Raw genomic sequence first — 27,593 nt, 5'->3', positions numbered from 1 at the left:
CTGCCGGCCGCGAGGTCCCTCAGGAGCGGCTGGTGTTGAGAGACGGGCGGGAGGCCCGGGGGTGGCAAGAAGGGTGCGTGAGAGGGGCAAGGGCGCCGGGGGTGCCAGGAGGCCCCTGGGGGCGGCGGGAGACTCCCCGGGACCCCCGGAGTGTGCGGCTGGGGATGGACCCAACGGGCAGGGCGTGGGGAGGCCCGCGGGGGAGGGGCGGGACCGGCCCTGAAGGGGGAGGGAGGGGGCGAGCGGCGGCGGTAACGGCAGCGCAGAGGCCCCTCCCCCGCCGGCGCCGCTCCTCCTCTTCCTCTCCCGCCCGCCCGCGGCCTCCGTCCCTGCGCGGCCTCGGCGGCGGCGGGGGAGGCTGCGGCCCCTTTAAACCACCCGCCCGCCGCGCCCGCGCCCCCGCCCGCGCCCGCGCCTCCATTTTCCAGGCCGCCCGCCGCCCGCGCCCGCGGCCCGCCGCCCGCCGCCGGACATGGCCGCCAACATGTACAGGGTCGGAGGTAAGGCCGCGCCCGCCGGCCCCAGACCCCGCAGCCCACGCCCCGGCCCCTTCCCCGACCCCCACCGCCGTCCCCACCCCGCCCCCGGCCGCGCTCCCGAACCGCCCGGGGCGCCGTCCCCGCCCCGGCGCGCCCGGCCCGCGCCGCCCCTCCCCCACCGTCCGCGCGGCGCCCCCGCCGCCCCTCCCCCACCCGGGCCTGCCACCCCCGCTCCGACCCCGACTCCAACCGCCCTGGTGGGGTGGCCGAGCCGGGCCGGGGAGCGGCGCTCTGCCCACCTGTTGGGGCGCCTGCGTGGCCCGGGGGCCTGGGAGGCGCCGCAGCCGAGGCTGGAGCATCCTTCGGGCGCGTGGGCCTGGGCCTGGGCCGGACCGAGCCGAGCCCCCTCCGTCAGCGGGAGCACGTGGCCGCGGGGAGTGCCTGCGGCCCCCCTGGAAGCGGGAGTCTCGGGCCCGGGGGTCCCCACCCCGGCCGGCAGAGCTGGCGGCGTGCCCGCGTCTGGGGGTCCCTCACGGTGGGAGCCCTGTGCTGGGGCCGTCGCCTCCCCGCAGCCCGGGGACTCGGAGCTGCGGCTGGCGCGTCCTGAGGAAGCTCCCCAGGGGTCCCCTCCGGGCTCTCGGCCACAGGCTCCGAAGGCACCCCAAACTTTGACTGCTTCCGGGTGCCCCGGCCCAGTGGGGAGGTGCTTTGCAGGGGTTCAGGAAAGGCCTGCAGCCCTCTGCCTTCTGCGCCCCGGTGCGGCTGTGCTGAGCCGGCTGGGGCCCGGGGCGTCCTTCTGCTCCGGCCCGGACCCGGGCCTTGGGTCCAGGGACGCTGGCTCTGTGTCTTGCTCCACTTTGTGTGCAGGGGTTCTGGGCCCCAGGCCGCTGGGTTTCCACGGGGCTCTGAGTGGGTCCTCCCTTGCTCCACAGGGCTGTGGGGCGCCCTCGCCGCCCCATGTGCCCACTGTTGGCAGGAGTATGTCTGGTGGCAAACAACCCCAGCCACTTGCCTAGTCACCTCTGCTCCCTGGGGGGTCCTGGGCAGTCTCTCTTCAGCAGCACCAGCTCTGTGATTAGGCCCTGTCTGTGCGCAGGGTCAGCGTTACACCTGCGGCTGTCACCACCCCCCTCTGGCTCAGAGGTGGCACTGGAATGGGGGCCTGCACCCCACGTAGCAGCAGGCCCTGGTGGACACTTGGGCAGCAGACAGCAGTGCAGGGGCCTGTTCCCCACGTTGGGCAGAGGAGCAGGAGTGTCCTCAGTGACATCTCCTTGTCACACCCCAGGGAAGCCCAGCACAGCTGCCTGGACCCCCAGGGGCTGACCTGACTTGCTCTGTGCCCACCACCCAGGGCTCGTCCCTGTGCAGCAGCTACTCCTCTGATAGTGTGCCCCTGTGCACCCCTGGGACCCCCTCTGTGGAGTGCAGACCCCCTCCTGCCTGGTCAGAGGCCCCGTGGCTTCTGCTGACAGGTGACAGGACCCTGCAGCCCCCCACCCTGGGGTCACCAAACAGAAGCCTCTGTCTCAGGTGGTATCACCCCTGCATTCCCGCCCCCCCCCCGCCCCTGCAGCAGGAATGGTTGCCAGTCCGGGAGGGGGTGCAGAGCCCCAGGGAGCAGCAGGGCGGGGGAGGGGCTGAGCTGCTGCTGTGCCCTCCTTCACCCCGCAGGGCACCACTCCAGCTCGGCTGGGGCCCCAGGTCTGTCTCGCTAAGAGCTCGGCAGGGGCCTGGCCACCCCCAGATCTCCCTGGGCCTCAGTTTCCCCTGGCGAGGACAAGGGCCTCCATCTTGTGGCTGCACATCCGCAGATCCCTTCTCTGAGGGTATCCAGGTCCCCTCCCTTGCTTCCAAGGAGGGCTCTGCAGGGGTGACCCCAGGCGCCACTTGGAACCCCCTGTCCATCCCTGTGGGAGAAACTGCCACCAGCCCTGGTTTCTGGGTGGGGACCTGCAGCGCCTGAGGCAGCACTCCAGGTCCCGGGAGGGCTGGTGGGCACCTTGGGCGGTTGAGGTGCAGCTGCTTGGAAAGGGGGCATCTGGAAGATGGGTCGCTGTGTTCCCGAGTGGATTGTGGCCTGGGGGAGCACTGCAGGGACCCCTCCGTTGTCTTTATTTGGGACCCTAAGAACAGGGCCTTTTCCAAAGGTGCCGGGTTGTACAAGGAAAGGAAGGGCACCAGCTAAACTTGAACTTTCGACAAACTGTGTTAGGGTAAGGCTGTCCTGGATGCTGTCTGGGCACTCTGAGGCCCAGGAGTTCCCAGCAGGAGTCGAAGTTACCTGGGAAGCAGGCCGGGCGGCAGAGGTGTGGCTGCTGGTCAGCTGGGGGGAGTGGGTCAGCCTGGGAGGGGACAGAGGCCTCCCGGCCTTGGCAACTGTGAGTGTGGTGGGCAGGTGAGCCCCGGACGAGGGTGGCGGGGTTGGGGTTTGTGACCCTCCTCGCTGCCCTGCCAGGTGGCCGTGCAGTGGGTGCAGAGGCGCCGTGCCCCTGATGCCCAGCCCAGCCCTGTTCGGGGCGTCCGTGTCCCCGGCAGGCTGCAGCCATTCCCTTCGGGTATTTTCTTCTTCCACGGCAAGAAGTTTACGCCTGTCCTTTCGGACAATTTGCTGTTTTAAAGTCACACTTTGAAGAGTGACAGGACCACCCCTAATGCTGGACAGTCAGCGGGGCAGGGGCGGGGTGTGCTGGGGTGGGTCCCTGGAGGTGAACTGTGCCCTGCGGCTCTCAGGACGTCACCAGTTCTCTGTTCCATGTCACAAATACTTTCATTTTGTTTGTTTATTTTAAACTTTGGACCAGGTGAGACATTTGCCTGCAGTAACCCTGTGGGACACTTGAGGGTCCGGGCACCCCTGTGTGTTTGCACACTCCAGGCACAGTCATGGGGGGGCCCAGGGTGTGCCCCCTCCCCATGGCCTCTAGTTCAGGTGGGCTGGCGCCGCTTGGGTTTGAACTCCTGGGAGGGACGGCCTGCCCGGGGCTCTGTTCCCTGAACCCTGCTGCCTGCCCACACCAGTCGGTCTGCAGGGCAGCGGTGGCCTGTCTGGGGCTCCTGGGGTCTGTGTACATGGGGGCCAGGGTGCTGCCTTGTCCTCACAGTTGCTGGGACCTGGGCTGGGGGTGCCCAGGCTGGTGCAGCCGCCCACGTTGGCCCTTGGGAGGGGGCCTGGTGGGGGCCATGGGGGCCGGGCCCCTTGGGTGCCCGCAGGACACCACCTGCTCACCCCACACTCACTGGGGCCTGTGCAGGCCCAGGCTTCTTGGCCCAAAGGGCTCTCATTCCTCCTTGTCGGACTGGTGCCTGCGGCTGGCCCGGCTCAGGGGTCCCCTCCTGCCTTACTTAGGAGATGACCCTTCCAAAGGAGCTCGGCTCCCCCGCTTAAAACTGCTTAGCGGCTTTTGAGACCCGGGGGGGCGGGGGGGGGTCCTAGTCCCGGTGCCGTAGAGGGTGTAATTCCCCTCCCCAGTCTGGGCTCCAGGCCACCACGGAGGCCAGTTGTGGCATCCTGCTGGTTAGACAAGGTTGCACAGACGCCCCTTAGGGACCTGGCCAGCACCGAGTGTGGCCCTCCCGTGGTCGGCTTCTCGTTCTGAGGGGTGGAGTCCATGCCAGGACGTGACCCAGTTTAGTCAGCAGTCAGGATGTTTGGTGTGATGGTGCCGTGACCTGGCGCTCACCCACGTGGGCAACCACGCCACGTTCCAGAGGCCGGGTGGCCATGACTGCGGCATGTTCGAGTCCTGTGGGGGTCCGCTCGTGGGCCCCCATCCTGATCAGAGCTTTGTGAGGGTCACAGCAGGGTAAAGCTAGTAGGGACGCCGTGCTCCCGACCCTGTGGGGACACGTGACCCCATCGCTCTTGCAGGGCATCGTCGGGCTGAGATGCGGTCGGTTTCCCCGCAGATCAGCGGCGACCGCCCATCCTGGTGGGCCTCTTGGCTGTCAGGGTCGGCCCTCCAAGGGCCCTCGGTCAGGTGTCTGCACAGGTCTCCTGCCTGGCCTTTAAAACTGGGTTTTTTGTCTTTTCCTTTTTACGAGTCCGCAGTGTCATCTCACATCAGCTTCAGGGGCACAGCAGTGGGACCGTCATGTGCTCTACACAGTGGGCCCCCTTCTCCCATGGTCCCCCTTCTCCCGTGGCCCCCAACACCACTCACAGCTACGGCAGGAGTGGCCCTTGCCTCTGTGGGACTTCGTGTCCCCGGGACTGGTCTCCGACTGCCCATCTGTCCTGCTTCGTCCCTCCTCTGGTCCCCCGGCCTCCCAGCCCCTTTGCCCCTTCACTGTCACTCTGTGTCCGTGCGGGTGTCGAAGTTGTGTCCGTCCCTCTGTTTGGGTCTGTCCACTCCACGTTTAAGTGAAGGCCTGGCCCTCTGTCCAGCTCCACGCGGTGCAGCATCCTGTGCCCCCGTCCATGCCTCGCAGGTGGCAGGGTCCCCTCCTCCACTCAGCCGCGCGGTCGTCCACTGTGTGAGCCCGCTGAGCTCCCACATCCAGGACCTGGCGACTGAGTGACGCCGCAGTGAACACGGGGTCGCGTGTATTCTCTCAAAAGTGTTTTGGGGTTTCTTTGGATAAATACCCAGAATCACTGGACCATAAGGCAAATGCATTTTTAATTTTTTGAGGAAATTCCACACTGCTCTCCACAGTGACTGCTCATACCTGCCTTTCCACAAGCAGAACATGAGGGCCCCTCCCCCGGGTCCTCGCCAGCTCTGGGCCGTGAGAGCTGGTTCTCTGTTCTGGAGGTCAGCCCTTTTCGGGTGTGCATTTCACGGGCTTTGTAATCTTCCCTCTCTTGTGTCTACCAGATGTGCCCGCCCCAAGGGCACGCGGGGTTTACTTACCCAGTTTCCTTGGGCCTCGCTTTCCGGTTCCTGACCCATTTCGAGGTAGCTTGTGTGTGTGGTGTAGGGCGGACTCTGGCGCTGGCATGTTTGCATGTGGACGTGCCTCTGTCCGGCGCCGGCGTCCTCGGTGGTTTGTGGGCCCCGTGCGTCCCTGTCGGTGGGTGTGTGGTGCCCAGGTCCTGTGCCTTTGCAGTGGACCTTTGTGGTTCAGCCACGGTGGCCCCCCCGTCCCATCCGGGGCTCCCAGGCGAAGCCCTGAGCCAGCCTGTGGTCTCTGCAGAAAACCCAGAACCACAGGCGCTTGTGACAGGGTCGTGTCCCAGCAGGTCGTGTCCCTGGGGCGTCCAGGGCCGCACGTTAGATTCACAAACGCTAATGAAAACTGATGAGCATAAACACGCTCTAAGGCAGCGTATGATCTTGCGTGGGGCTGCACCTGCAGCCGTCCTGGGCCGTGGGCTGGACACCCTGGGGTCCATGTCCGGGAAGCAGCACCTGGCCCACGTGTGATTCCTCAGGCGGCCAGCACTGCACCCACTGCTGTCTCTGGGTGAGCGCCGAGCCCAGAGCACTTTTCCCGTTTTACGTGGTTGGGAAAACATCCAGAGATGGACCCTTATGATTCGAAAAGCACAGGGTTTGGACCTCGGGGCTCCGCCCTGTGGGGTATCGCAGGTACGTGGGGCTCTCCGGGCGCGGGCCACGGCTCCTCGGTGTCGGCGCCACGTGTCCTGCTGCTGAGAAAAGCAGAGTCTGGACTTGGACTTGGCGTCCTTAAGGCTCAGAGTGTGGTGAGCGTCTGCCCGCGGGCACTGCCCCCATGTTCCTCGTCGGGAGGAGGGAGTGGTCAGAGGGAGATGCAGACTGTCACCGTCACGGGACTGGACGCAGGTGTAGCGGGCACAGCACTCAAGTCCCACGCTCCCTGCTGGGAGCTGATGACGTTGTGGCACCCCAGGCGGGCGCAGCCCCAGGGCAGCACGTGCCGAGGGAAGAATGGTGTCCTGGGCTGGGTACGCGGGGTGGGCGGCCGGTCCTGTCCAGGGTCTGGCCGCGGGGCCTTGCACTGTCCGTGCAGGCCGAGTGCCCTGGCATCTCCGACAGGGTGGGGCCTGCTGAGACCTGACATCGGCAGCTGGCTGCTGCCGCGGCCCTGATGGCCCAGGAGCCCTGGGTGCGCCTGCAGGTCCCCGGAGGTGGGCATTGGAGTCAGACAAGGACAGGACCTGCGTCCCCCACACACTGCCATCGCCCTGGCCGTCAGGGGCCTGAGTGGCAGAGAGGCAGAGGCTGGGTCACCTGTCTGAGCCAGACACCCATCTCCTGGCCTCGGGCACCGTCCTTCACCTGCCGGGCTGGGCTCCTGCTCGGAGGCGGATGCTCGTGGGCTGCCTCTCGTGATGCCCCCACACGCGTGTCCACATCACACGTGCACATCCTTGCTGCTGCCACACTGACTCTCGGGGAGGCCTGCACGCCAGAGATGACGGTAGCAGAGCCCAGACGTGTCAGGCAGGGAAGCGCGTGGGCCCACGTGGAAGACGAGAGTCTGCCTCGGCGCACGGCATGGCTGTGTCTGCAGCAGGCTCCCCAGAGCGGGTCCTGGGGCTCTGCCACGGAGCAGAGGCCTCACCCTGACCTGCCGGGCCCGCCCATGCGGGGGCGAAGGTGCAGCTTCCCAGGGTGAGGCCACTGTGGCCTTTCACAGGCTTGTCCCAAAATCACAGGAAGTAGCACTTGACCCCAAACTTACATCCCTTTTGGTGACATCTGATGTTTGAATCACAAACTTCCTCACTGTCAGAGGTGGCACAAGTGAGGCCCACTCCCACCCACCTCTGCAGCAGGTGGGCTCCCTGCCCACTCCCCCGCCCCCGAGCCCATGGCGGAGTGCAGGCCCCGGCAGGCTGAGCAGAGGCCACGAGATCAGCCCTGGGTTCGGCAACTCTTGGGAAGGCCCTGTACAGGCCACGGTCACGGTCATCATTGGGTCCCAGTAAGGGGCCTGGAGAGGCCGGGTACAGGTATCCAGGTGGCCTGTCGGAGCGGAGGCTAGGGCTGTGCCTGACGCCCCCAGCACGGTGTGCTCAGCCGTGGGAAGGGCAGCTCGCTCCCTTCTGTCCAGAGTCTCTCCGTGCCTGGTCACATGGCGCCCGGCCCTCCAGCGGTGGAACCGGCTACGGGGGCCACATCCCAGGTGAGCAGAGGCTCACCGGGCAGGGCGTGCAGGTGCGGACGGCCCAGGGCTGCGCTGCACATGGGCCACAGGTGCGAGTGATGAGAACCGCCGCGTGACGCAGGCCACGAGCATCCTCAGGGTCCCGGGCCCGCGGGCAGGCGTCTGTCTGCTGTGCTGCTGGTGCCGAGAAGACACGGGAGCACGTCCCCAACAGCGTGGAGGCGGGGGACTGGGTCCACCTGCCGCTTGGAGGTGGCCACATTGGCGGGCGGCGGTGTGCTGGCCCCTTGCCTGTAGGTCTCACCCGCCGCTCCAGGACCCAGGCTCTGGGTGGGCGGCACACGAGTCTTTGCACCCATCTCCGGGTCTCCCCCCGTCTGCAGCTCGTTTGCTGAGTGGATGCGTGTCTCCTGGCTTTGCAGTGGTCGTGGGCAGTGCTCACAGGCTTTGTGTCCTTCGAGCTGGCCCAGTGCTTGCGAGGAGGCTTCACCCTCTGCTGAGCAGACTTGGGACGTCTCTGTGGGGCACAGCGTCACGTGGGGGCTGCAGCCTGTGTTTCCCACGGAGTGATGTGGGTGTTTCTCAGATGCTCGTGGCCGGGTCGAAGCGGCCTGGAGTCCCCAGTGCACCTGAGCCTCTTGCAGGAGCGCAGTGGGGCTGTCAGACCCGCTGCCTGGGGCACATCTTTTTTGGCGGACGTGGTTTCCAGAGTTGGGGACCCTCTGCTCCCGAGAAGCCCGGTGCAGGGGGCGTGACCCTCATGCAGTGCTGGCTTTGCCTGGCTGGTGTGTGGAGAAGTTGGGTGGCTAGTGCTGTCCTTTTGGCTGTGGGACGCAGCCTCCGGCCAGCTGGGGCCTATCCCTGCCTCCTCTAATTTCTGCAGAAGCTGAGCTGCCATTTGTATTTTGTCTCCCTGGGCGGGGAAGGGTGTCCTCTATGATTCCTGGGTGGCTGTTGGGAGGTTTGGGTGTAGGTGCAGGGCCACCGGTTCTTCCTGCAGAGCTCGGCCATCAGTGTCTGTGGCACGACTGTTCGTTCCCTCCCAGTCTTTGGGTTCGGTGGCACGTGGCTGTTTCTCGTGCCCACGCCACCTGAGGGCAGTAGGGTGTGCGTCACTGGTCAGCTCCCCCCCCCCCGTACGGCCTGGACGCTGCCACCTGTCTGCACCTGTGCTGCTTCCTTCCTGGCTTCGCACCTTGTCTGTGTCCCGAGGCCTGATTCCCGCAGCGAGACCGGCTGCCGGCCGGCGTGGGGTCCGGGATCTTGCTGTGTGCTCGCGCCCCCTCCCCTTCCGGCTCTCCACCGCAGCCGGCGTGCGAGTGGCTACTGGTGTGAGTCCCCACCTGTGGGGACCGAAGGCTTGTTCCCAGTTTGGGGCAAGTGTGAGTGGTTATTCTAAGTGTAGTAGGGCGTCCCGCTGCGTTCGAGCCTTCCTCCTGGAAACCTCTCTGTGGAGAGAGTCTACGGGAGGTCGGACCTGGCCGCTTCGTGTCAGCGGGTTGTGGTGTGTCCCCGAGTTCACAGCGTCTGGGGTCACCCGGCGCCATCACACTGACCTGCGACCCAGGGGCAGGGGCGCCCTGCTGGTCCAGCTGAGCTCCGCCGGTGGGTGCCTGCAGGTGTGTCAACGTCAGGGGCCCCTCCACTGGGTCCGGGCAGCTCGACTGCGACCTGTCGTGTGGGCTGGGCCGGGTCCTGTGGCATCGCCAGGCCTCAGCGCGATTCGCCGGTTGGTGCCCAGTGTCGGTGCTCGGGCCACATCAAGCCTGTGACCAGGTGCTGGCTCGTGTTGGCCTCTTGCTCAGCCGTGTTCCGTAGAGCCTTCCCAGGTCGGCAAGGGGTGGGGTTGGCCAGGCAGCCAGGCTGGCAGTGGGTGGCCTTGAGGGGCCCTGAGCTCCCCCCGGTGGGACCTGTGTTGGGGGGACCCTGAGGGTCCGGTGGGCAGCACTCCTGGTCTCCACTCACTGGCTTTCTTTCTGGAGAAGGGGGTGGAGGACACGGGAGGTGGGCTGCGTGGCCAGAGGTGGGGTTGGGCAGCTGGAGCGCAGTCATGTGGTCGTTGGGCTGGTGGGGTAGCACCTGAGGCTGTCCCTCCTGCCCGGCCCTTCACCTTCCCCAGGGGGGAAGGGCTGCAGGACTCTACCCGTGAGTCCGCCCCCCCTACCACCTTGAGGTGAACCTCCGTGGGGGCTCAGGTTACAGCTCCCCCCCCGGGGCGATGCGGACCCCACCCCTCTCCCCTCCTGCTCCAGATCCGAGGGTGCGCCTGGGGCGGCGGGAGGCTGTGGCCGTGGCAGCCGAACCGCCGTATGACCCGCTCTCTGCCTGTCTGCAGACTACGTCTACTTCGAGAACTCCTCCAGCAACCCGTACCTGATCCGCAGGATCGAGGAGCTCAACAAGGTAGTGCCCGTGCACAGGGCGTGCGTGTGAGTGCCGGTGTGTGCGGGCTGGCCCTTGGGTGGGGGGCGCCTTCGTGTGGCTCGGCCTGGGGCCACCGTCACAGATGAGATGAGCAGGCCACCGGCTTCGATGCCATCTTGCAGGGGCCTTGCAGGGACCTTGGGTGGTGCGAACTGGCTGCTGTCTGCTTGTTTTGGGGGCTGCATCCCCAGGGTCACCTGCCCAGACCTGGTGCCTGGTAGACGAGCTCGAGTGATGTGTCCAGCAGGCCTGAGGGGAGGGGCGTGGTGCGAGGGCCTGGGCTGGGTGGTTCCCAGGACCAGTGAGCTGCCCACAGAGGCCACACCCAGCACCTGGGCCTCTGCCCCCCTCCTGCTCACTTGGGTGCAGTGGGGGTGGGCTCCCTGGTTCCCATCTCTCAGTCAGCTGCTCTGTTTGCCCGGAGCTTCTCACCGTCTTGGATGGGTGGTCCCCCAAGGACTCCTACCCGGCTCCCACTGCCCCCTGGTCGGAGGTGCCCTGGGTGGCACTGGAGTGTCCGTCCCTAGACATGGCCACCACAGCACTGGGTCAACACAGCCCTAGTCCTGTGGCGCCGTCCTTCAGGCCTCCTCTGACGGCTGTGAAGGGGCAGCCCCATCAACCCATGTGGGCAGGGGCCTGCTGGGCCTCCGTGAGGCCAGCCGTGGAGAGGCTGCTTTCTCGAAACTCAGGTTTCATGGCATCAGCATTCAGGAGCCCTGAGACCAGCAGGACAGGACAGGAAGGTCCATTGCTGACCTGACCACCCCCGCATATCACGCTCAGCCACAACTGAACCCCGGGCCATGGCTGTGCATGCGAGGCCTCAGCTGCAGCTGGTTGGGTCTGAGGTAGTGGCGTGGGGGCTGTGACGGGGGCATCCTGTGCGGCCACCGTGCTGCTGGACCTGGTTCCTGCTCACTGCCTGCTCGGCCAGGGCCCTTGTGTGGAGCACATAGGAGGCCTGTGGGAAGAGGGGCCACGGGCACAGCCTGGATGGGCATGGTCGCTGTGTGACTTCCAGTGGGCCTGTCCCGGGCCCCGCAGCCCCGGGCAGCATCTGCAAGGCAGAAGGGCAGGGTAGGCGTTCGTCTCTGAGTCTCTTAGCGCCAGGACAGGGCTCTGGGCAGCAGGGGGAACAGCAGGGGCAGTGGCTGGAGGCCCGTTAGCCCAGAAGAAGAGCCGATGCCTGAGCAGAAGCTGAAAACAAACAGACCCCTCTTGCCCTCTGAGAAGCCCCCCGGGCGCCCCAAAACTCAGAGGCTCAGGGCTCAGGAGCAGCTCTGAAGGTCAGGGCGGAGCCTCGGCAGAGAAGAGGACATGCTGCTTCCCCGCACCCGGCGGAAGCACAGGGACCAGGCGAGACTGGGGGTCGCCGTGGGGGCCCAGCACCACCTGTAGGGTTTGTGGAAAAGGGGACAAGCCGTCAGGACGGGGGGCCCAGGGCGTGGGCTCTCCCCTCAGAATGTATCCCGAGAGACGCAGGCACCCCATCAAGGACGCCAGGGGCCCCTGCAGGTCTTGCTGTGAGAGTGGATCAGAAACTGGGCCCAAGGACCTGTGGTGCCTCTGGGCACCCAGGAGCGGGGGCATCAGGCTCCTTGCCCTTTTCTGTGATTTGAAAATAACTCTCAGACGAGGTTCCTTCACAGAAACCTAGTGGCCAGACCTATTGCCGCCGGTCTCTTTCTGTCCTCAGGCTCCGCCTGCTGTCCTGGGCCTTAGTGGGCCTTCAGGAGGATGGTCGAGGTCTCTCCTTGGAGCTGTGGTTGAGTGGGGATTGCGATTATGTTGTTGCCATGGGAAATTAAGTCTTTGCCAGACTGGAGGCAGTTGCAGTTTGGAAAGGAAGAGGGGGCTGGGGCGTGGGAGCTGGGAGATCAGGTAGGGGCACCGGACAGGCCCTGCGGGGTGGGGACGGGGATGCAGAGCGGCAGTGAGGTGTGAGCTGGGGCCCGGCCAGCACCTCTCCCTGTGGCCCGGGGGGGCCCACAGTGGCCCTCCCTAGTGATGCCGCTGCGAGAGTTCTGGAACAGCGCATGTGGGCAGGTAGCCCCCAAGACGCGGGTGTCACAGGGCCCTGCCGCCTGCAGGAGCCACTGGGGAGCCGTCTGGGCTCAGGCCAGGTCACAGGAGGTCGATTAGTGGTGGGAGACGGGGCGCGGGACTCTCAAGAGCAGTGCAGCGAAAGACAAAAGGCAGAAGAGATGGGACAGCGCCCCACTCAGAACTGCCCCCCACCTCGCCGTGCGGCTGTGGGAAGGTCCCCAGGCCCCCAGCCCCGTGGGGCGCTGCAGCCCTGGCTCTGGCTCCCCAGGGGCTCAGGAAGCAGACAAGAAGCCCTACAGCTGCCCCAGCTCCACACCAGGGGCCCCTTGGAACCCTGCATGGGGACATGGTCTAAGTAGATTGAGGACAGAGATTGGAACCATGAGGGCTGAGGCAGCAGGCACCTGGGCGGGTTCCAAAGTCCAGGGCTTCCTGGGTCCTGCAGGAGCTGGGCACAGGCCGGGCTGTCAGAGCCGGGGACGGGCGGGAACACTCAGGCGGCCCAGCTGGGGACAGCAGGATGTGCTGCGCACCACGTGGCCGAGAGTGGGTCATCCAGACCCCACAGGCGCTGCTGGGTGTGCGGCCACTGGCAATGGCTGCGGCTGCCTAAAGGGCCGATCACAGCCAGGGGCAGACCTAACACCATAGTGGCATCTGCATCACTTGTGGTTGGGAGGCGTCCCTCACCACTTCCGGCAGAGACCGGCCAGCTCTGTGGCCTCCGGTGGCACAGGTGCGTGTGGGTCGGAGCCGCTGGACAGCGCGTGTTCTGTGGCGAGCAGAGCTCACGCTCACGAGCGTGAGAACTTCCCAACCCTGTGGGGAGTCCTGGCCTCATGGGTTCAGTGAATGATAGTTACACACTTTCCTTAAAAGTGGTTTCGTTCAACGTTGTGAATGCCAGTACAGGAGACCCTACAAAGATTAGAACTGGGGTAAAGTTCTTGCCTCACTAAAGATGCCACCCCCCCCCCAAGAGCTGGGAGCATTGCGCTCGCCCCACGAGGTGGAACCTGGCAGCCGGCAGCCGCCAGCCCTGGCCCTCTGCACCCACCGGGCTCTGTGGGTCAGACGGCAGCTCTGCCCGAGTGCTGGGACGGGCACACCGCGGGCCACCTGGGCTGCCTCTCAGATCCTGGCCCATCTCTGCTCGCCACCTGGGTTTGGTGCTGGAGTAACGCCAGCCAGAGGCCACCTGTCCTCAGCTGCCTCCGGGAGCTGCCAGAGCGGGCGGCCCCCCAGGCTGAAGGCAGAGCTGCTTTGGCTGAACTTGGGTCACAGCATGTCTTTCTGGTGGCCAGGGAGGCAGCCAGGTTCTGGCCTCAAGCAATTAAGGCCTAAGGGTGGGACTTGGAAGCCCAGGTCCTCCTAGATGGCAAGGTGGTCAGGGCCATGGGAGGCAGGAGGCACAGCCCTGGGGACTTGGGGGTCTGAGCGCCCCACTCTGGGGTGACGAGCCCTTGCTCTTGCAGACGGCCAACGGGAACGTGGAGGCCAAGGTGGTGTGCTTCTACCGGAGGCGGGACATCTCCAGCACCCTCATCGCCCTGGCCGACAAGCATGCTAGTGAGTCCGCCCTCCCCAGGACCAGCTGCCTGCCCCTGGGGGCCTGGCCTCCCGTGCTGGGCAGCGTTACACACAGTCCCTGTGGTGCCAAGGCCTGGGCTAGGTCACGAGTCTCTTTGTGTGCGTCCTTCTCTGGAGAGTGGGTCTTGGTGTGTGCTCGTCACCCGGAGGAGTCGGGGACTGTCACTGCCTGCGGTTTTTTGAGACTTGAAACCCAGACGGACCATCCCCTGGGTGTGGCAGGGAGGGTAGGGCCCTGGCTCGGGCGGGGGTGGGGCTGCCGGTGCTGTCGTTCCTGCTGACATTTTGCTCGGTGGTGCTTCTTGGGGAGGTCCCCAGGTGTTTAGGAAACTCGAGGTCTGTGGTTACGGCCCACTCCAGAGTCTGAGGAGCACTGGCGTGCAGGGAGTGTCAACCGGCTCTGTGTCGGGCCTCCGCTGGGCAGCAGCGGGCGTCTCCTCTGGGAAAGGCGGCCACACCTGGGGGCTGGTCCGCGTCTGTTCCCGTCAGAGGAACTTGTGTCCTCCACGCGTCTGGAGCCACAGGAGCCAGGGTGGCCTGTGTCCCCTGCTGGGTGGGTCCACGTAGCCCGTCCTGCTGAGCCTGCCGCGTGAGGCCTGGTCCACGCAGGTGCTGTCTCTCAGTGGGCGTGGAGTGGGGCTTCCCCTGATCCCCCAGATGCTTGGTGTCAGGCCCACCCTGGCATGCAGCCGAACTCTCGTCCCGAGTTCATCAGGTGGCGCCTCGGACTCTCCTGCCCCTGGGATGGGCACAGGGGTCACCTCACAGTTACAGCCGGGACCCTGCCCCCAGCATCCTGGGTGGGTCCCGGGGGCACCGCGGGTCTTCCCCGGTGTCTGATGCGGCCACGGGCTGGGCCTTCAGTGTCCTCTGGCTGGCTGTCGTGTGGGTGGCCGCATCCCCCAAAACGATGGGCTCTGTGTTGGTGGCGGGGGACAGCTGACCCGGAGGCGTTTCCGACCGTGGAGCCGGTGCCCATGCTCTGGTCTCCAGGGGGGGGTCTCAAGGGTCCACCAGCCCTGGCCGTGCTGGAGGCTGTGGATGTGACCCTGGAAGACTTCTTCTCTGGCCCCTCCTTGCTGCTGTGCATTCTGGGGCGTGGCTGTCTGGGCCCTGGACCTGCTGGTCTGTGTGGCCCAGGGAGCAGGCATCGCTGCTGACTTGAGTACAGTGATGACTCTGACCCCTCACCTGTGTCCACTGCTTAGCCCAGAGTGACCTCAGTCCTCACCCCTGGGCATGTGGTGGCTCCATGTGGCCCAGGGGGCCTGGGCCTGGGCTGGGCTGCCTCGGGTGCCCAGTGGGCACTGTTAGAAGGCAGCTGCCCTAAGGCCTGTGCCTGCACCCAAGCTCCTGGGTGGGGCAGAGGGCGGTGGCCCTGGGGGCCTGTGGCCCTGAGCACGTGGAGCTCCACACCTTGGGCCGACGGACTGAAGTTGGGGCCTGTGCCCTGTGGGTGGGCTGTGTCCACGGCCCTGCTGGCAGGCGGGATGGAGGCCGGGGGTCAGAGCAGCTGCCAGGGTTTCCTCTGGACCTGGGGGTCCGAGGGACAGAACCTTCTGGCTGCCTCACCACTGCCAGGCATCCAGCCCCCAGTGTAGGACAGGTGCTCCCGGGCCACCGCTCAGCCCTGGCCCGACCTAGGGTCTTGAAGAGCCTCCTCAGGCCACAGCAGATGTAGCCACGTCTCCCGGTCCCCCCTCAGCTGTCCTCCTGTGAGATGTTCCCGGGCAAGCCTCAAGCCCAGCTGACAGACCCTCCCTGGAAGCCCTGGAGCCGGCGGAGTGAGAGCCGGGCACAGGGAGCAAGGCCTTCCTGGGCGTTGGGAGTGAGGGTCCCTCCCTGAGGCCAGGAGGAGGGGTCTCCCTGCCACAGGCACCTGCCCCGGGTTCACCACCTGAGTTTCCGGGGGTTGGGGGTTTGCAAGGCCTGAGAGCAGGCTTGGAGTGCAGCAGGGGCCGCCTGCGTGGGGGGGGGACTGGGAGCCGCAGTGGGCCTGTGTCGGGGGCTGCCTCTGTCCCAGGTGAGTGTCCCCGGCCTATGGTGACCACCACAGCCCCAGTTCCTTGCTGAGCTGCCTGGCCCACAGTCCCATCCCAGGGCTGGTGTTGGATGCTGGTGATGTCCCCAGACTGCAGGTGCTCGTGGGGTTCGTGGGAGTGGGCAGAGACGGGAGGCCACTTGGGCTGCTGTGCCCCCCCCCCACCAGGCGGGGTCTGGGGACTCCAGGACTCCCCGCAGCTGCCACAGGGGGGCAGCAGAGGCCACAAGCTGGTGACCTGCAGCTGAAGGGCCCCTGCTCTGTAGCCCCAGTTTTGGGACCTGGGGCAGAGGGCAGGGGATTAGCTGTGTGGCTGGCGGTGCCCCAGGACATGCCCAGAACCGGGAGGGTGTGGCACCTTGGGGTGGCCAAGCTCCATGTGCCCCTGCCCTGGCGTACCCCATACTGCACCAGCCCAGCCTTGCACCCTCAGGGGCAGCGGCTCCCAGCCCTGTGTACTGGGGCTGCCCTCGCTGGAGTGGGACTGGCTACCCCCACTCCCTGGGCCACCCCAAGGCAGTGCTAACCCGCCATTCGGCCTGTCTGTCCTCCAGCCCTGTCTGTCTGCTACAAAACTGGACCCGGGGCCGACAATGGGGAGGAAGGTGAGGACACTCCTGCAGGGTTTCTGGCCGGGGGCCGTGGGGGCCGTGGGGGCCGTGGGGCGAGGGCCCAGCTGACGGCGTTGTGGCCCCTTAGGGGAGATCGAGGAGGAGATGGAGAACCCTGAGGTGGTCGACCTGCCTGAGAAGCTCAAACACCAGCTGCGGCACCGTGAGCTGTTCCTCTCTCGGCAGCTGGAGTCACTGCCCGCCACCCACATCAGGTAGCTGGTGGCGGGCGGGGGAGGGGGTGCCCCTCCCCTCCTTCCCCTGACTGTGTGCGTCTCTTGCAGAGGGAAGTGCAGTGTCACTTTGCTGAACGAGACGGAGTCGCTCAAGTCCTACCTGGAACGGGAGGTGAGGGGCAGCCTCGGGGGTGGGTGTCCCCAGGTTGGGGTCCCCCGGCTCCCTGTGGGCCCAGACCCTTTCCTTCCTTGATCCCTCGCCCCAGGTCCCAGTCTGGGACACTGGTCTTGGAGAGATGATGACCAGGACCGCGGTGATGCTGTGGCCCTGCGTTGCCCTGGGGACTGGGGACTCCTGTGTTGCAGGGCACTGCCCAGCCCAGGCTCCAGCCGTGTCTCCAGATGGTGCGCAGGTTCCTGGGGAGCAGGCAGCTGCAGAGCCAGGTGGCTGCAGAGAGGGCCGTGTGTGTTATGAGGCCTGATGGGTCTGCGCTGGGGCTCATGGGTGACTTGGAGGGCAGGCCACAGTGTCACAGGCACCACTGTCCAGGGGCACATCTGCCGGGTTCCCTGGGACACGGAGGTGTGACCTGGCTATGGATGGGGTGGTGACAGGAGCAGTTGGGGGGGGGTGGCAGCTGCACAGAGTCCTGACCTCAGGTCAGGGGTTTGGAAAGCCGCCAGCAGGGGGCAGCGCCTGAAGTGAGTCCCAAAGAGCAGGCTTGGCAGGCAGCCAGGCAGCCGGCTGGGCCCCTTGTGGGAAGTGGTGTGTGGGACCGTTTTCTCCCAGGAAGCTGCTAGGCAAGGGCAGCTGGACCCCAGGGATCAGCCGCCTGGCAGTGGGGGGTCACCTCGGTGGTTCAGAAAGACACCTTAGTAACTCAGAGAAACAGTCGTGAGCAAAAAGGCCGCTGTGAAGCCTCTGGCCCTGGCCAGCGGGCATGGCCTTGGTCTGCTCTGGGGGGTTCTGTGTGTGTCCCAGGTGGGGGCCCTGGGTGTTCAGGTGGCACGGCTTCTCACGATGAGAAGACAGGTGCCAAGACCGTGGCGCGGGGCAGCCTTCCATCTGCAAGGCCGGGCCACCCTGGGCTGGGGTCACTGCAGTGCTGTCCCTGCCCAGGCCAAGACGGGCCCTCTGCACGTGACTTGGACCCTAGGACAGCTCAGCCCCCGGAGGGCAGAGGGGAAACACTGATGGGAGTCTGGGGAAATGAGCCTGTGGGGTGGGGCCTGGAAGGGCCGCCAGAGAGGACTCAGGAGCCAGGGCGCCACCCTCGCAGCGGTGCTGGGCAGGCGCTGAGGTGGGGGCAGCCGGCTACCGCACCCCCTGCTCTGGGCACTGCATCCAGAACATTCCATGGCTCGAATTGTGTACGTCTCCTGTGACGACCGCGGGGAAACCACCATCTTCTCAACGGACGTGCCAAGAATCTGTCAGATTAATTCCCATGTGTGTTAAGATTCTGGTTGCTGTTAAACACTTTCATAAACTCCCCAAAGTGCCGCTGCCGTTTAGGGCTGGGCACCAGCAGGCCCGGCGCGGGCCCAAGTCCATGGCCGTGGGCGCACCCCCCCCCCACTTTCTCCACCCGCAGTGGCCTCCAGGCTGCGAGGCACGGTGAGGCGCTGCGCTGACGCGTCCCCACCCCACGTTCCAGGACTTCTTCTTCTACTCCCTCGTCTACGACCCCCAGCAGAAGACGCTGCTGGCTGACAAAGGGGAGATCCGCGTGGGGAACCGGTACCAGGCAGACATCACGGACCTGCTGAGGGAAGGTAGGGCCGCGGGCCGGGGGCTGGGGAGGAGCACCTGGCAGGCCGTCAGCCCCCCAGCCCCTGCACATGAGGCTTCTTTGGCCATGTTTTCGGGGTTTTTAGAAGTTCTTTTGTTTCTGAAACGTGTTTGAGTGAATGTGTCCATCGTGCTGATCTGTGCTCTGGGGTCGCTGTCTGTCTCTGAGGCCTGCTGCCCTCGCCCAGGACCGCAGCCACCCAGGGTTGTGGGTGGCCCCTCCCTTCTCAGTCCCTCTGTCCCCCACAAGCTGTGCAGACAGGAAAGCGGGGCCTCGGGGAGCAGAGGCCAAGGTCTGGGCGGTGAAGCCACACCCGTGTGGTAGCTGTGACCAGGGTACTCTGTGGGCCCCCTTCTGGAGGTGCCTGGGACGAGGCTGTGTCGTAAGTCACCGAAGAGGGGTGGCCACACTGGGACGAGCGGCACCCTGTCCTCCCTGAGGTGCCGTGCAGGTGCGAGGCTCTCGGGGTCCAGCACGGCCTGGGCCCCCCTGTGAGTGCTGTCTCCCACAGCCACCTGCGGCTCAGGGGCCGTCTCCTTCATTTTCTATTTCTGAAGACCGCTGCTGCTGCTGCTGCTGCGTGGTCACTGTCACCTTCTTTCCGGTCGTCATCTGTGCAAAAGGGTATTTTGTCGTTGGTGACGAGTAGGCCTGTGGGCCAGCCTCGGGGCAGGCAGCCTGCAGCCACGGGCTCCTCAGACGCGAGTGGCTGCTGTGGAGCCTGGGTCCCGCGTCCACCCGTGCGGCGGGTGTTCCTCTCCGCTCGAGGCGCCGCCTCGCTGTCCTCGTGGGCCCCAGTGGCCTCCACCACCTGGGGGTCTCCGGATGAGCTCACACTGGGTGGCCTCAGTGTCCGCCTCTCCCTCAGCTGCTTCTTTGTGGCCTCAGCGTCCGGTGGGCGTGCCCTTCGTGTCCAGGCAGGACCGCTGGGCGGGGCTGTCCCCACGCTCGTCCCCGAGCTCCGTCCCTTCAGTGGGCGCGGCATCTCAGCTGTGCCTGGTCCTGCCTTGTGCACACTTTTACACGTGCCTCCTGCACACACACGCACTTACACATGCCCTTCCCTGGGGGGCGGCTCACCGTCTGCTGCTGGGGTCCCTCAGTCTGGTCTGGCAGAGGAGGAGGTGCTCAGCCAGGCTGGCACGGAGGCCGTGTCGTGGTAGTGAGGCCCCCTCCGCGCTCACACGCATGTGTCTGCGTCCCGTGTGGCCTTATCCAGCATGGCCAGGCCACCCCCCTCCCCCCCCCCAGAGACCTCGGATGCAGGCAGACCCTGGGCCCAAAGGCATGGCTGGAGGCCACGCGTGTCCTTGCAGCCCTGTTGGTCTCATGGGGCCGTCTTGTCCTTGCAGGTGAGGAAGATGGCCGAGATCAGTCCAAACTGGAGACCAAAGTGTGGGAGGCCCACAACCCCCTCACAGACAAGCAGATTGACCAGTTCCTCGTGGTGGCCCGGTGAGTGTGACTGTCCGACCCGAGCAGGGCCTGGGGTCTGTCCTGTGTGCGACCCCCCCACCGTCAAGGCAGGTTCCGAGTTGATGCCACTCAGTCCCCATCCCTGGTGCCCCAGGGCCACTCTGGCCGGGGGGCGCACGCCTGCGCCCAGCCTGTGCACGTCCTTCGTGGGCCTGGCCGCCCCTCCCGCCGGCCGGCCAGCCCCAGTGGGCAGCATGTCTCCCCCTCCCCAGCTCCGTGGGCACCTTCGCACGGGCCCTCGACTGCAGCAGCTCCGTCCGGCAGCCCAGCCTGCACATGAGTGCCGCGGCCGCCTCACGGGACATCACCCTGGTGAGTGGGCCCTGCACTCTGGGCGCGACTCCCCGGGCACAGGCCTGGCCGAGCCCGTCCCTGCGTCCCCGCCAGTGTCACCCTGGAGCAGCCGCCTCTGCTCTGAGTGACCCACCTGCAGCTCGCCTTGGGCCCCATCACACCCGTGTGCCTCCGGCCGCCCCCCGGGACTGGCCATGTTTCCCACCGGGGTGTTGCTCTGAGGTCCTTGTCGCAGCCCAGACCTGGCCTGGGGTGGGCACAGCAGGCGCAGGGAGGCCCAGTGACCCTGCAGGTCTTGTTGCAGTTCCACGCCATGGACACCTTGCACAAGAGCGTGTACGATGTGGCCAAGGCCATCTCGGCCCTGGTGCCTCAGGGCGGGCCCGTGCTCTGCCGAGACGAGATGGAGGAGTGGTCGGCCTCGGAGGCCAGCCTCTTTGAGGAAGCCTTGGAGAAGTACGGGAAGGACTTCACGGACATCCAGCAGGACTTTGTGAGTGCACTCGAAGCGCAGGGCCCCTTATCCCCGCGGCCACAGATCTGCCCCTCAGAGGCTCACCTCGGGTCCTCACCGGTGCTCACAGCCCCTGTGGGCCTCAGAGTTGGGTTTGGTGTGTTGTTTGTGGCCAGCTGGCCTCTCCTTGTCGTGTTCTTGATAAGTGTTCCTTGGAAGTGTCCACCTGGAGAGCCCATGGGGATGGAGGGCGGGTAGGCCTGCGCCTGCAGGGCGCCCCCACGTCTCCGAGACCCTGAGCCCCCTGGAGAGGAGAAGAAGAGCCCCGGAAGCCCCCCCAGAGCAGTGTGCTCCGGTGCAGGAGGGGTGGGTGGCCGGGACCCCAAGGCAGATGGGCTGCCACCGTCTGATGGGAGCGTCCTCACAGCAGTGGCAGGCAGTTTGTCAGAGAAGCCCCCAGAGGGCAGAGGGGACCACCAAGGGCGCAGGAGTGACGGTGGTCAAGGCCCGGAGAGGGCAGTGCAGGCAGGCAGAGTACGGAGGGCGTGTCCTGACCGCCCGGGTTGTGGGCGCCGCCCCTGTGAGGCAGCCACATTGAGAACTTGCTGGAAGTCTCTGCCAAGTGAGCAGGACCTGGTCAGACCAGGAGCAGAGTAAGCAGAGGCGGCCGTCACAGCTGAGGCCAGAATGCAGGACTCGCAGGTTCCGTGTGGTCCTGGTTCTTGGTCCTAAGGCAGCGCAGGGAGCCGAGAGCACCAGGTGTCCCCAAAGGGCCTGGTGTCCATAATAGCAAATCCTGGCCGCTTAGTGACAGCCTCTCCGAGTGTGTGTGCTGGAAATCGGGAACAGGGCGCAGTGTTCGGAAAGCACACTGGTGAAGACACTGCAGCTTAACCTTCGGGATGTCGGCCCAGACCCGCCCAGTGGCGTCTGGGGCCGTGGGCAACGCTGTGTCCCCTGAGCAGGCACTGGCAGGAGGGGGCCTCAGGCCCAGAGGAGAAGTGAGTTAGAAATGTAGGGTCCCCCAGAGGGGGTGCGCCTCAAGGCAGCGCCCTTGCAGGGCGTCCGTGTGGCCCTCCTGAAGTGCCCTCCTCTCCGCAGCTGCCCTGGAAGTCCCTCACCAGCATCATCGAGTACTACTACATGTGGAAGACCACCGACAGATACGTGCAGCAGGTGGGCTCCCGGGCCAGGCGGTGCCGTGCGGCAGACGCTGGGTGGATCTGGGGGTGACCTCAAGGCAGCTGGGGGACACACTGGCACTCCCCTCTCTACAGATCACCCCTCCCTGGTGGTCTGCTGACCTCTCTGACCTTCTGTTTTGTTTTAAGAAACGCTTGAAAGCAGCGGAAGCGGAGAGCAAGTTAAAGCAAGTTTATATTCCCAATTAGTAAGTGCTCCTCCAGCCACCTTGCTGTTCCCGGGCTGGGTGGGCCCAGGGTGCCCTGGAGCTCCCCTGGCTGCCAAGGTGGCCCCAGTGCCAGGGCCGGGTTCCACTCTGAGCCTAGCCGAGTGCCAGCAGAAGGATTGCTGGGCTGCAGACAGGGCTCAGATCCCCGTGGAGTCTCTTCCTGGATGTGAGGGGAGAAGGCTCGCTTCAGCATGAGGCCGGCCAGCGGCCCACAGCCCTGCTTCCCCAGGGGCTGCCTGCTCCCGCCTCGGCCCTCCAGTGACGCCCCCTCTCTCCCTCACCCAAGTAACAAGCCCAATCCGAACCAGATCAGCGTCAACAGCGCCAAGGCGGGTGTGGTGAATGGCGCAGGGGCGCCAGGCCAGAGCCCCGGGGCCGGCCGGGCCTGCGAGAGCTGCTACAGTAAGTGCCCGCCGCCCGGCACCGGGGGCTCGCCCAGCCCGCAGCGGTGGGCACCCAGCCGTTCCAGAGCCCGGCCTGGGGGCGGGGGCTGCACACCGCGCGGGAAGCCCTCCTCTCGGGACTGGGGCGGGCGGCGGGGGCGGCGGTGTGATGCTCTCTGCCGTCGCTGGTTCTGCTTAAGGACCCGTCTGTCTCCAACTTTGTTGTCCGTAGCCACCCAGTCTTACCAGTGGTATTCTTGGGGTCCCCCTAACATGCAGTGTCGCCTCTGCGCATCTTGTTGGACATATTGGAAGAAATATGGTGGCTTGAAAATGCCAACCCGGTTAGATGGAGAGAGGCCAGGACCAAACCGCAGTAACATGGTAAGTGGGTGCTCCCCAACCCCTGCGGGTGGCCTGGCGGCCCGGCCCACAGTCATGGCGCTGTGTCGGGGCGGCGCGCCCCCTTCCGCAGAGCCCCCACGGCGTTCCAGCCCGGAGCAGCGGGAGCCCCAAGTTTGCCATGAAGACGAGACAGGCCTTCTACCTGCACACCACTAAGCTCACTCGGATAGCCCGGCGCCTGTGCCGAGAGATCTTGCGGCCATGGCATGCGGCCAGGCACCCCTACCTGCCCATCAACAGTGCAGCCATCAAGGCCGAGTGTGAGTGTCCTGCCCACCCCTAGGAGGGAAGGCGAGCGGGCTCAGGGCTCTGGCCCCAGCCCCCTCCCGAATGGCACCCACACTGCGTGGTCCCACAGGCACGGCACGGCTGCCGGAAGCCTCCCAGAGCCCACTGGTGCTGAAGCAGGCTGTGCGGAAGCCCCTGGAAGCCGTGCTGCGGTACCTTGGTGAGCCTGCCCCACCCCTGCAGGGTGCAGTGCCTACTGCAGGGGGCCAGTTGGAGGCGGTGGTCACCTGGGAGCTGCCTCCTTTGACGTGGGCCTTCCCTGGCCCCGGCCCCACCCCTGTTTCCCCACAGGGTGCAGCCTCCGAGGCTCCCCGGCAGGCTCCCTGGCCACCCACCACCCTGCACGAGTGCTCTGCAGTGTCTGGGGGCTGGGGTGCAGGCTGGGCACCACCACTCCCTCTCTTGGGGACCCTGAGGACCCCAGTTGTCCTGCTCAGCCCACCCCTGGTGGCTGACTGGGGCTTCGGGTGGGACCGGCCAGGGCTTGCCACTTGGCTGGGCTTGGTCAGGCTCATGAGTCAGTCCCTCCAGTGCGGAGGTGACTTTCCGTCCGTGCAGGACATTCCAGAATGGTGAGCTAAGTGTGCCCTCCTCAGACACAAGTGGCTTTGGCATCATTTGCTACCTGGGGCCGCCATCTGCCTGTCCTGTGGTCCCCAAAAGCCGCCAGTGGCCTCAGCAGAGGGAGCCTGTGCCTGGGGGGGGGGCAGGGAGGAACATCCCGGCCCAGCCTGCCAGCCTGTTAATCACCCTCTGGCTGGTGGCCAGCCCTCTGCCTTCAGCTCTGGTGGCCTGAACATGGAGGCCTCTGACGGGCCTGCGTCTGGAGCCTGCAAGCTCTGGCCTGCACAGTGATCTGGCCTGCTGGTGTGGGCGTGGCTGCTGTCCGTGGTCCGGGTGGGCACAGGGCTCCCTACTGGCCTGCACCCTTCAGGTGCCCGCCCGTGTGACTCCTTGCAGAAACCCACCCCCGCCCCCCAAAGCCGGAGCCCGCGAAGAGCGTGCCTGGCGTGCTCGGTGGCCCGGCACCCGCTCGCCCGGCGCCCGTTATCAACAGCGGCTCGCCCACCATCCTGGGCAAGAGGAGCTATGAGCAGCACAACGGCACCGACAGTGAGTCCCTCGGGGGGGGGGCGGGGGTTTGAGCGCCGCGGCCTTGGCCTGCGGTCCCAGGGTGCCCGGCCCCCGTGCCTGCGCCCGCTGACCATGTCCTCTCTCCCTCTCTCTCCTGCCATCGGGCGCTGCCAGGCAACATGAAGAAGCGCCTCTTGATGCCCAGTAGGGGTAAGGCCGGGGCGGCCGCTGTGCGGAGCTGTGTGTCTGTGCGTGGCGGGCAGCTCGGGCCATGTCCGGGGGGGCAGTCCACAGGCCAGGCGCACCCCCCCAGTCCATTTGTCACTGGGCAGAGAGCCAAGTGCCCCCCGTGGGCCACAGCTGCCTGAATACTATCTCCTGGCCCAGAGCTTCCGGTGCCTGGGCCGTCCCACCTTCCTGACCTGGTGCCTGGTCAATGGACTCTCCTCACTCGGTGGCCCTAGTGCCCTGGCCGCCTGCCTGTGCTGCCTGCCATGGTGCTGTGGCCGCCCGCATGCCCTCAGCCTCAGCTCTCAGGGCCACCTGTGCTGTGCCTGCAGCTTGCGTGCCCCCTGCCTGGGGAGGGGCGGGGTGGGTGGGACTGTGGGTGAGGCCGACGTGGCTACTCAAGGTTGCCTGGCCCAGGTGGCCTTGGGGTTGCATCACCCGTAGAGGGAGGAGGCTGATGTTTGGGGTGCGGGGAGGTGAAGCCACCGTGGGACCCCCCCACCACCAACTGTGGGGCAGTCAGTGGCCCAGGTGCTCCCTGTGATCAAAGTCCCGCCCACTGGCCTAGGGCCCAGCTTTCTCCCCTTAGTTGGGGGAGGGGCACCAGAGGGCTGTGGGGCCGCTTCAGCCTGCAGCCGGGAGAGGCCCCTGCATCTGGGAGCTTGGCTGGGCCAGGAGGCCCAGCACTGCAGTCGGCCTGCAGCAGGAGCTGTGTGGGGCGAACGGGCAGGCAAACGGAAAGAAAGGATTTGGGGAGCTCAGTCTGAGCTCCTTGTAGCCCCTCAGGATGGGGGCTTGGGGGCACCCCAGCATCACAAGCCAGCCAGTATGGGTGGGCTAGGGGACCAGGAGGAGGCAGCAGGGAGTGGCCCTCCTGCCAGCCCTGTCTCTTGGGGACACATTGTTTTTCTGTGTCTGGGAGCATCCTGTGGGGTCACCAGTTCTGGTTCCAGGTTCCACCCTCTCACCAGCCCAGCCCCCCAGCATCCTGTGGCTTCACTGTGGGAGCTGCCTGGTACCTTGTCCCTGTGGCAGGGCTGGCCCTGCCTACCTGACCCTCAGCGACGCCTGCAGATGTGATTGGGGGCCTGTTGGCAGGCACCTTGGGCTTCAGGGGAGTTTAGTGAAGAGCCATTAATAAGGTGGATAAAGTCCACACGCTCTTGTGGGGTTTGCTAAACTTGGGGTGCTTTTCTGTCGGCACCTGTCAGACACACGGGCCCTGAACGCGCGTGGGATGGGGCTGACCCAACCTGGGGACCTTAGCTCACTGCACACGCGCCTCGTGGCACCTGCCTCCCCAGCCTCCCACGGGTGAGAGCTCATTCTAACTCTGAGTGTGTGTTTTCTTCTCTCCGCGGCCCGTCGCGCTGGTAGGCACTTACCTGGGTAAGTAGCGTGTGGCCCCTGTGCCCAAGAGGCACTGCCGGTTAGAAGGCGGTTTGCTGGTGAGGGACACGAGGGACACGGCTGCACTTCAGCCGAGGGGCATGTTTGGGAAGAGGGGCCCTGGAGGCCAGCGGGGTGGCCGGCACATGCTGGAGAGCCACGCTTGGACGCTCGCACGCTTGTTCACCCAGGCAGAGGAAGGCGCTGTTGGCCTGGGGCTCAGTCCTGCTTTTCTGCTCAGGTCCTCGGCCAACGAGAGTGTGGGAGTTGGTGCTCTCGGGTGCCCCTGGGATGGCCCGGCCAGGTGGTGGACTGTGACTTGGGGCAGCGGCCTGACTCCAGGCAGAGGCCTGGAGCTCCAGGTCCCCAGCCCCAGGGTCAGTGAAGGCAGTTGGCCTCAGGAGGTCTGAGCCGACCTGGCCAAGGAGGGGTCACCTGTGAGGGGCTCTCTGGCGCCGTGGCATCTGCAGCAGTGAGGCCTGGTCCTCCTGGGTGCACAAGGCTTTGTTCGTCTGGGCTGAGCCGGCAGTGGGGGCTCATGAGTGAGAGTGAGCTGTAGGGCCCGAGCCTGGTGGCTCTCGGAGCCCCAGGAGCTGTGGGGCGCCCGGGCCGGGCTGGCCGAAGGCAGCTGAAGCTCGCCCCCCACATTTCGCCCGGGGTGGGGGCTGGCCCAGGGGCCTCCTGCTTTCAGGGGCCTCGATGGCACAAGGGCAAAGGATACACTGGGCCTCATGTTCCCTCTCCCTTCTTGTCAGGCCTGGCGAACCATGGACAGACCAGGCACATGGTAAGAGGGAGGCCCAGCAGGGGGCAGGTGGGGGAGGCCCCCGGGAAGCCCCTCACGGGTCCTCTCGCCCAGGGACCAAGCCGGAGTCTCCTGCTCAACGGGAAGCCGCACCCCACCAAAGTGCGCCTCCTGCGCGGGGGCTCCCTGCCCCCCGTCAAGCGGCGGAGGATGAACTGGATCGATGCCCCCGACGATGTGTTTTACATGGCCACCGAGGAGACCAGGTGAGGCCTCCGGCCTGGCGTGGAGGTGGGTGGGCCCTGGACGGCCTCGTGCTCATCACTCGGGGGCCACTCTGCGCTCACAGGAAAATCCGCAAGCTGCTCTCATCCTCGGAGACCAAGCGAGCTGCCCGCCGGCCCTACAAGCCCATTGCCCTGCGCCAGAGCCAGGCCCTGCCACTGCGGCCACCCCCGCCCGCGCCAGTCAACGACGAGCCCATCGTCATCGAGGACTAGGCCCGCCACTGCCCCAGGCCGCTCCGACCACAGACCAGCCCCCGCCTGCCCGCCCGCCTGCCCGCCCGCCTGGTTTTGGTAGCGCCCTCCCACCTCCACCTACAGAGAAGCTGCTCCTTGGGCTGCGTGTGGGGAAGAGCACGGTTAACTTATTCCGGGAGAGCCCAGGAGCTGTTTTTAGCTTTGTGTTCCTTTTCTGGCCGGAGCGGAGTGAGGAGCCGCCCAGTGACTGTGCTGCACTGCCGGCTCCTGGGCTGGCCGCAAGTTTTGTTGTGTTCCGTTGAAGGTGCCATTTTAAATTTTATTTTTATTACTTTTTTTGTAGATGAACTTACACTCTGTAACTTACACCTGGAATGTTAGGACCGGCACGGCCAGCGGCCGGCCGAGCTGCCTGGTGGGGTTGGCCCCTTGTCTTTTCAAGTAATTTTCATATTAAAAAAAACAAAGGAAAAAAAACTCATAAAAAGAAAAAACCACTTAGATCTATTCGTGTCTTTTGTTTCTCTCTCCCTGTCAAAGCCCGCAGCCCCCTGCCCCCTGGCACCTTGGAGGATCCAGCAGGGATGGACTTGCTGGCCAGGGTGGGTCCAGACCAGCGTCCACCCCAGGCAGACGGCCCTCCCAGGGAGCCCGCAGTGAGCGGCATGGCCTGTGGCCATTGTTGGGCTGGGGTCCTGCTGCCCCCACACAGCTGCCTCCTTCAGGGCCTGGCCCCATGCCCACCACCCTCCTGAGGGGCAAG

General features: G+C 65.9%; 1 protein-coding gene across 3 annotated transcripts; it reads left to right on the top strand.

The window, feature by feature from the left end:
• Positions 1 to 299: 299 nt before the first annotated feature.
• Positions 300 to 27,327, top strand: MTA1 (metastasis associated 1). 3 transcript variants are annotated; one of them, XM_037132016.2, is made up of 21 exons: positions 300 to 500; positions 9,853 to 9,920; positions 13,466 to 13,559; positions 16,176 to 16,226; positions 16,321 to 16,447; positions 16,517 to 16,580; positions 18,067 to 18,184; positions 19,554 to 19,656; positions 19,890 to 19,989; positions 20,276 to 20,464; positions 21,527 to 21,601; positions 21,757 to 21,815; positions 22,123 to 22,238; positions 22,452 to 22,603; positions 22,695 to 22,884; positions 22,983 to 23,072; positions 23,873 to 24,025; positions 24,161 to 24,196; positions 26,359 to 26,390; positions 26,463 to 26,614; positions 26,698 to 27,327. In XM_037132016.2, the coding sequence occupies exons 1-21, from the start codon at positions 473 to 475 to the stop codon at positions 26,846 to 26,848; spliced, it is 2,148 nt and encodes a 715-aa protein (XP_036987911.2). In that variant the 5' UTR covers positions 300 to 472; the 3' UTR covers positions 26,849 to 27,327. The 3 variants fall into 3 exon arrangements, with proteins under 3 accessions (XP_036987911.2, XP_036987912.2, XP_036987913.1); XM_037132017.2 differs by lacking the exon at positions 24,161 to 24,196; XM_037132018.2 differs by lacking the exons at positions 22,983 to 23,072; positions 23,873 to 24,025; positions 24,161 to 24,196; ... (1 more) ...; positions 26,463 to 26,614; positions 26,698 to 27,327 and having other exon boundaries at positions 22,499 to 22,603; positions 22,695 to 22,784.
• The last annotated feature ends 266 nt before the right edge of the window (positions 27,328 to 27,593 follow it).

Source organism: Artibeus jamaicensis, unplaced genomic scaffold (assembly GCF_021234435.1).
Source record: "Artibeus jamaicensis isolate MK-2021 breed Jamaican fruit bat unplaced genomic scaffold, CSHL_Jam_final contig_444, whole genome shotgun sequence".
Classification (NCBI taxonomy): domain Eukaryota; kingdom Metazoa; phylum Chordata; class Mammalia; order Chiroptera; family Phyllostomidae; genus Artibeus; species Artibeus jamaicensis.
This window is presented reverse-complemented; position numbering and strand designations above follow the sequence as displayed.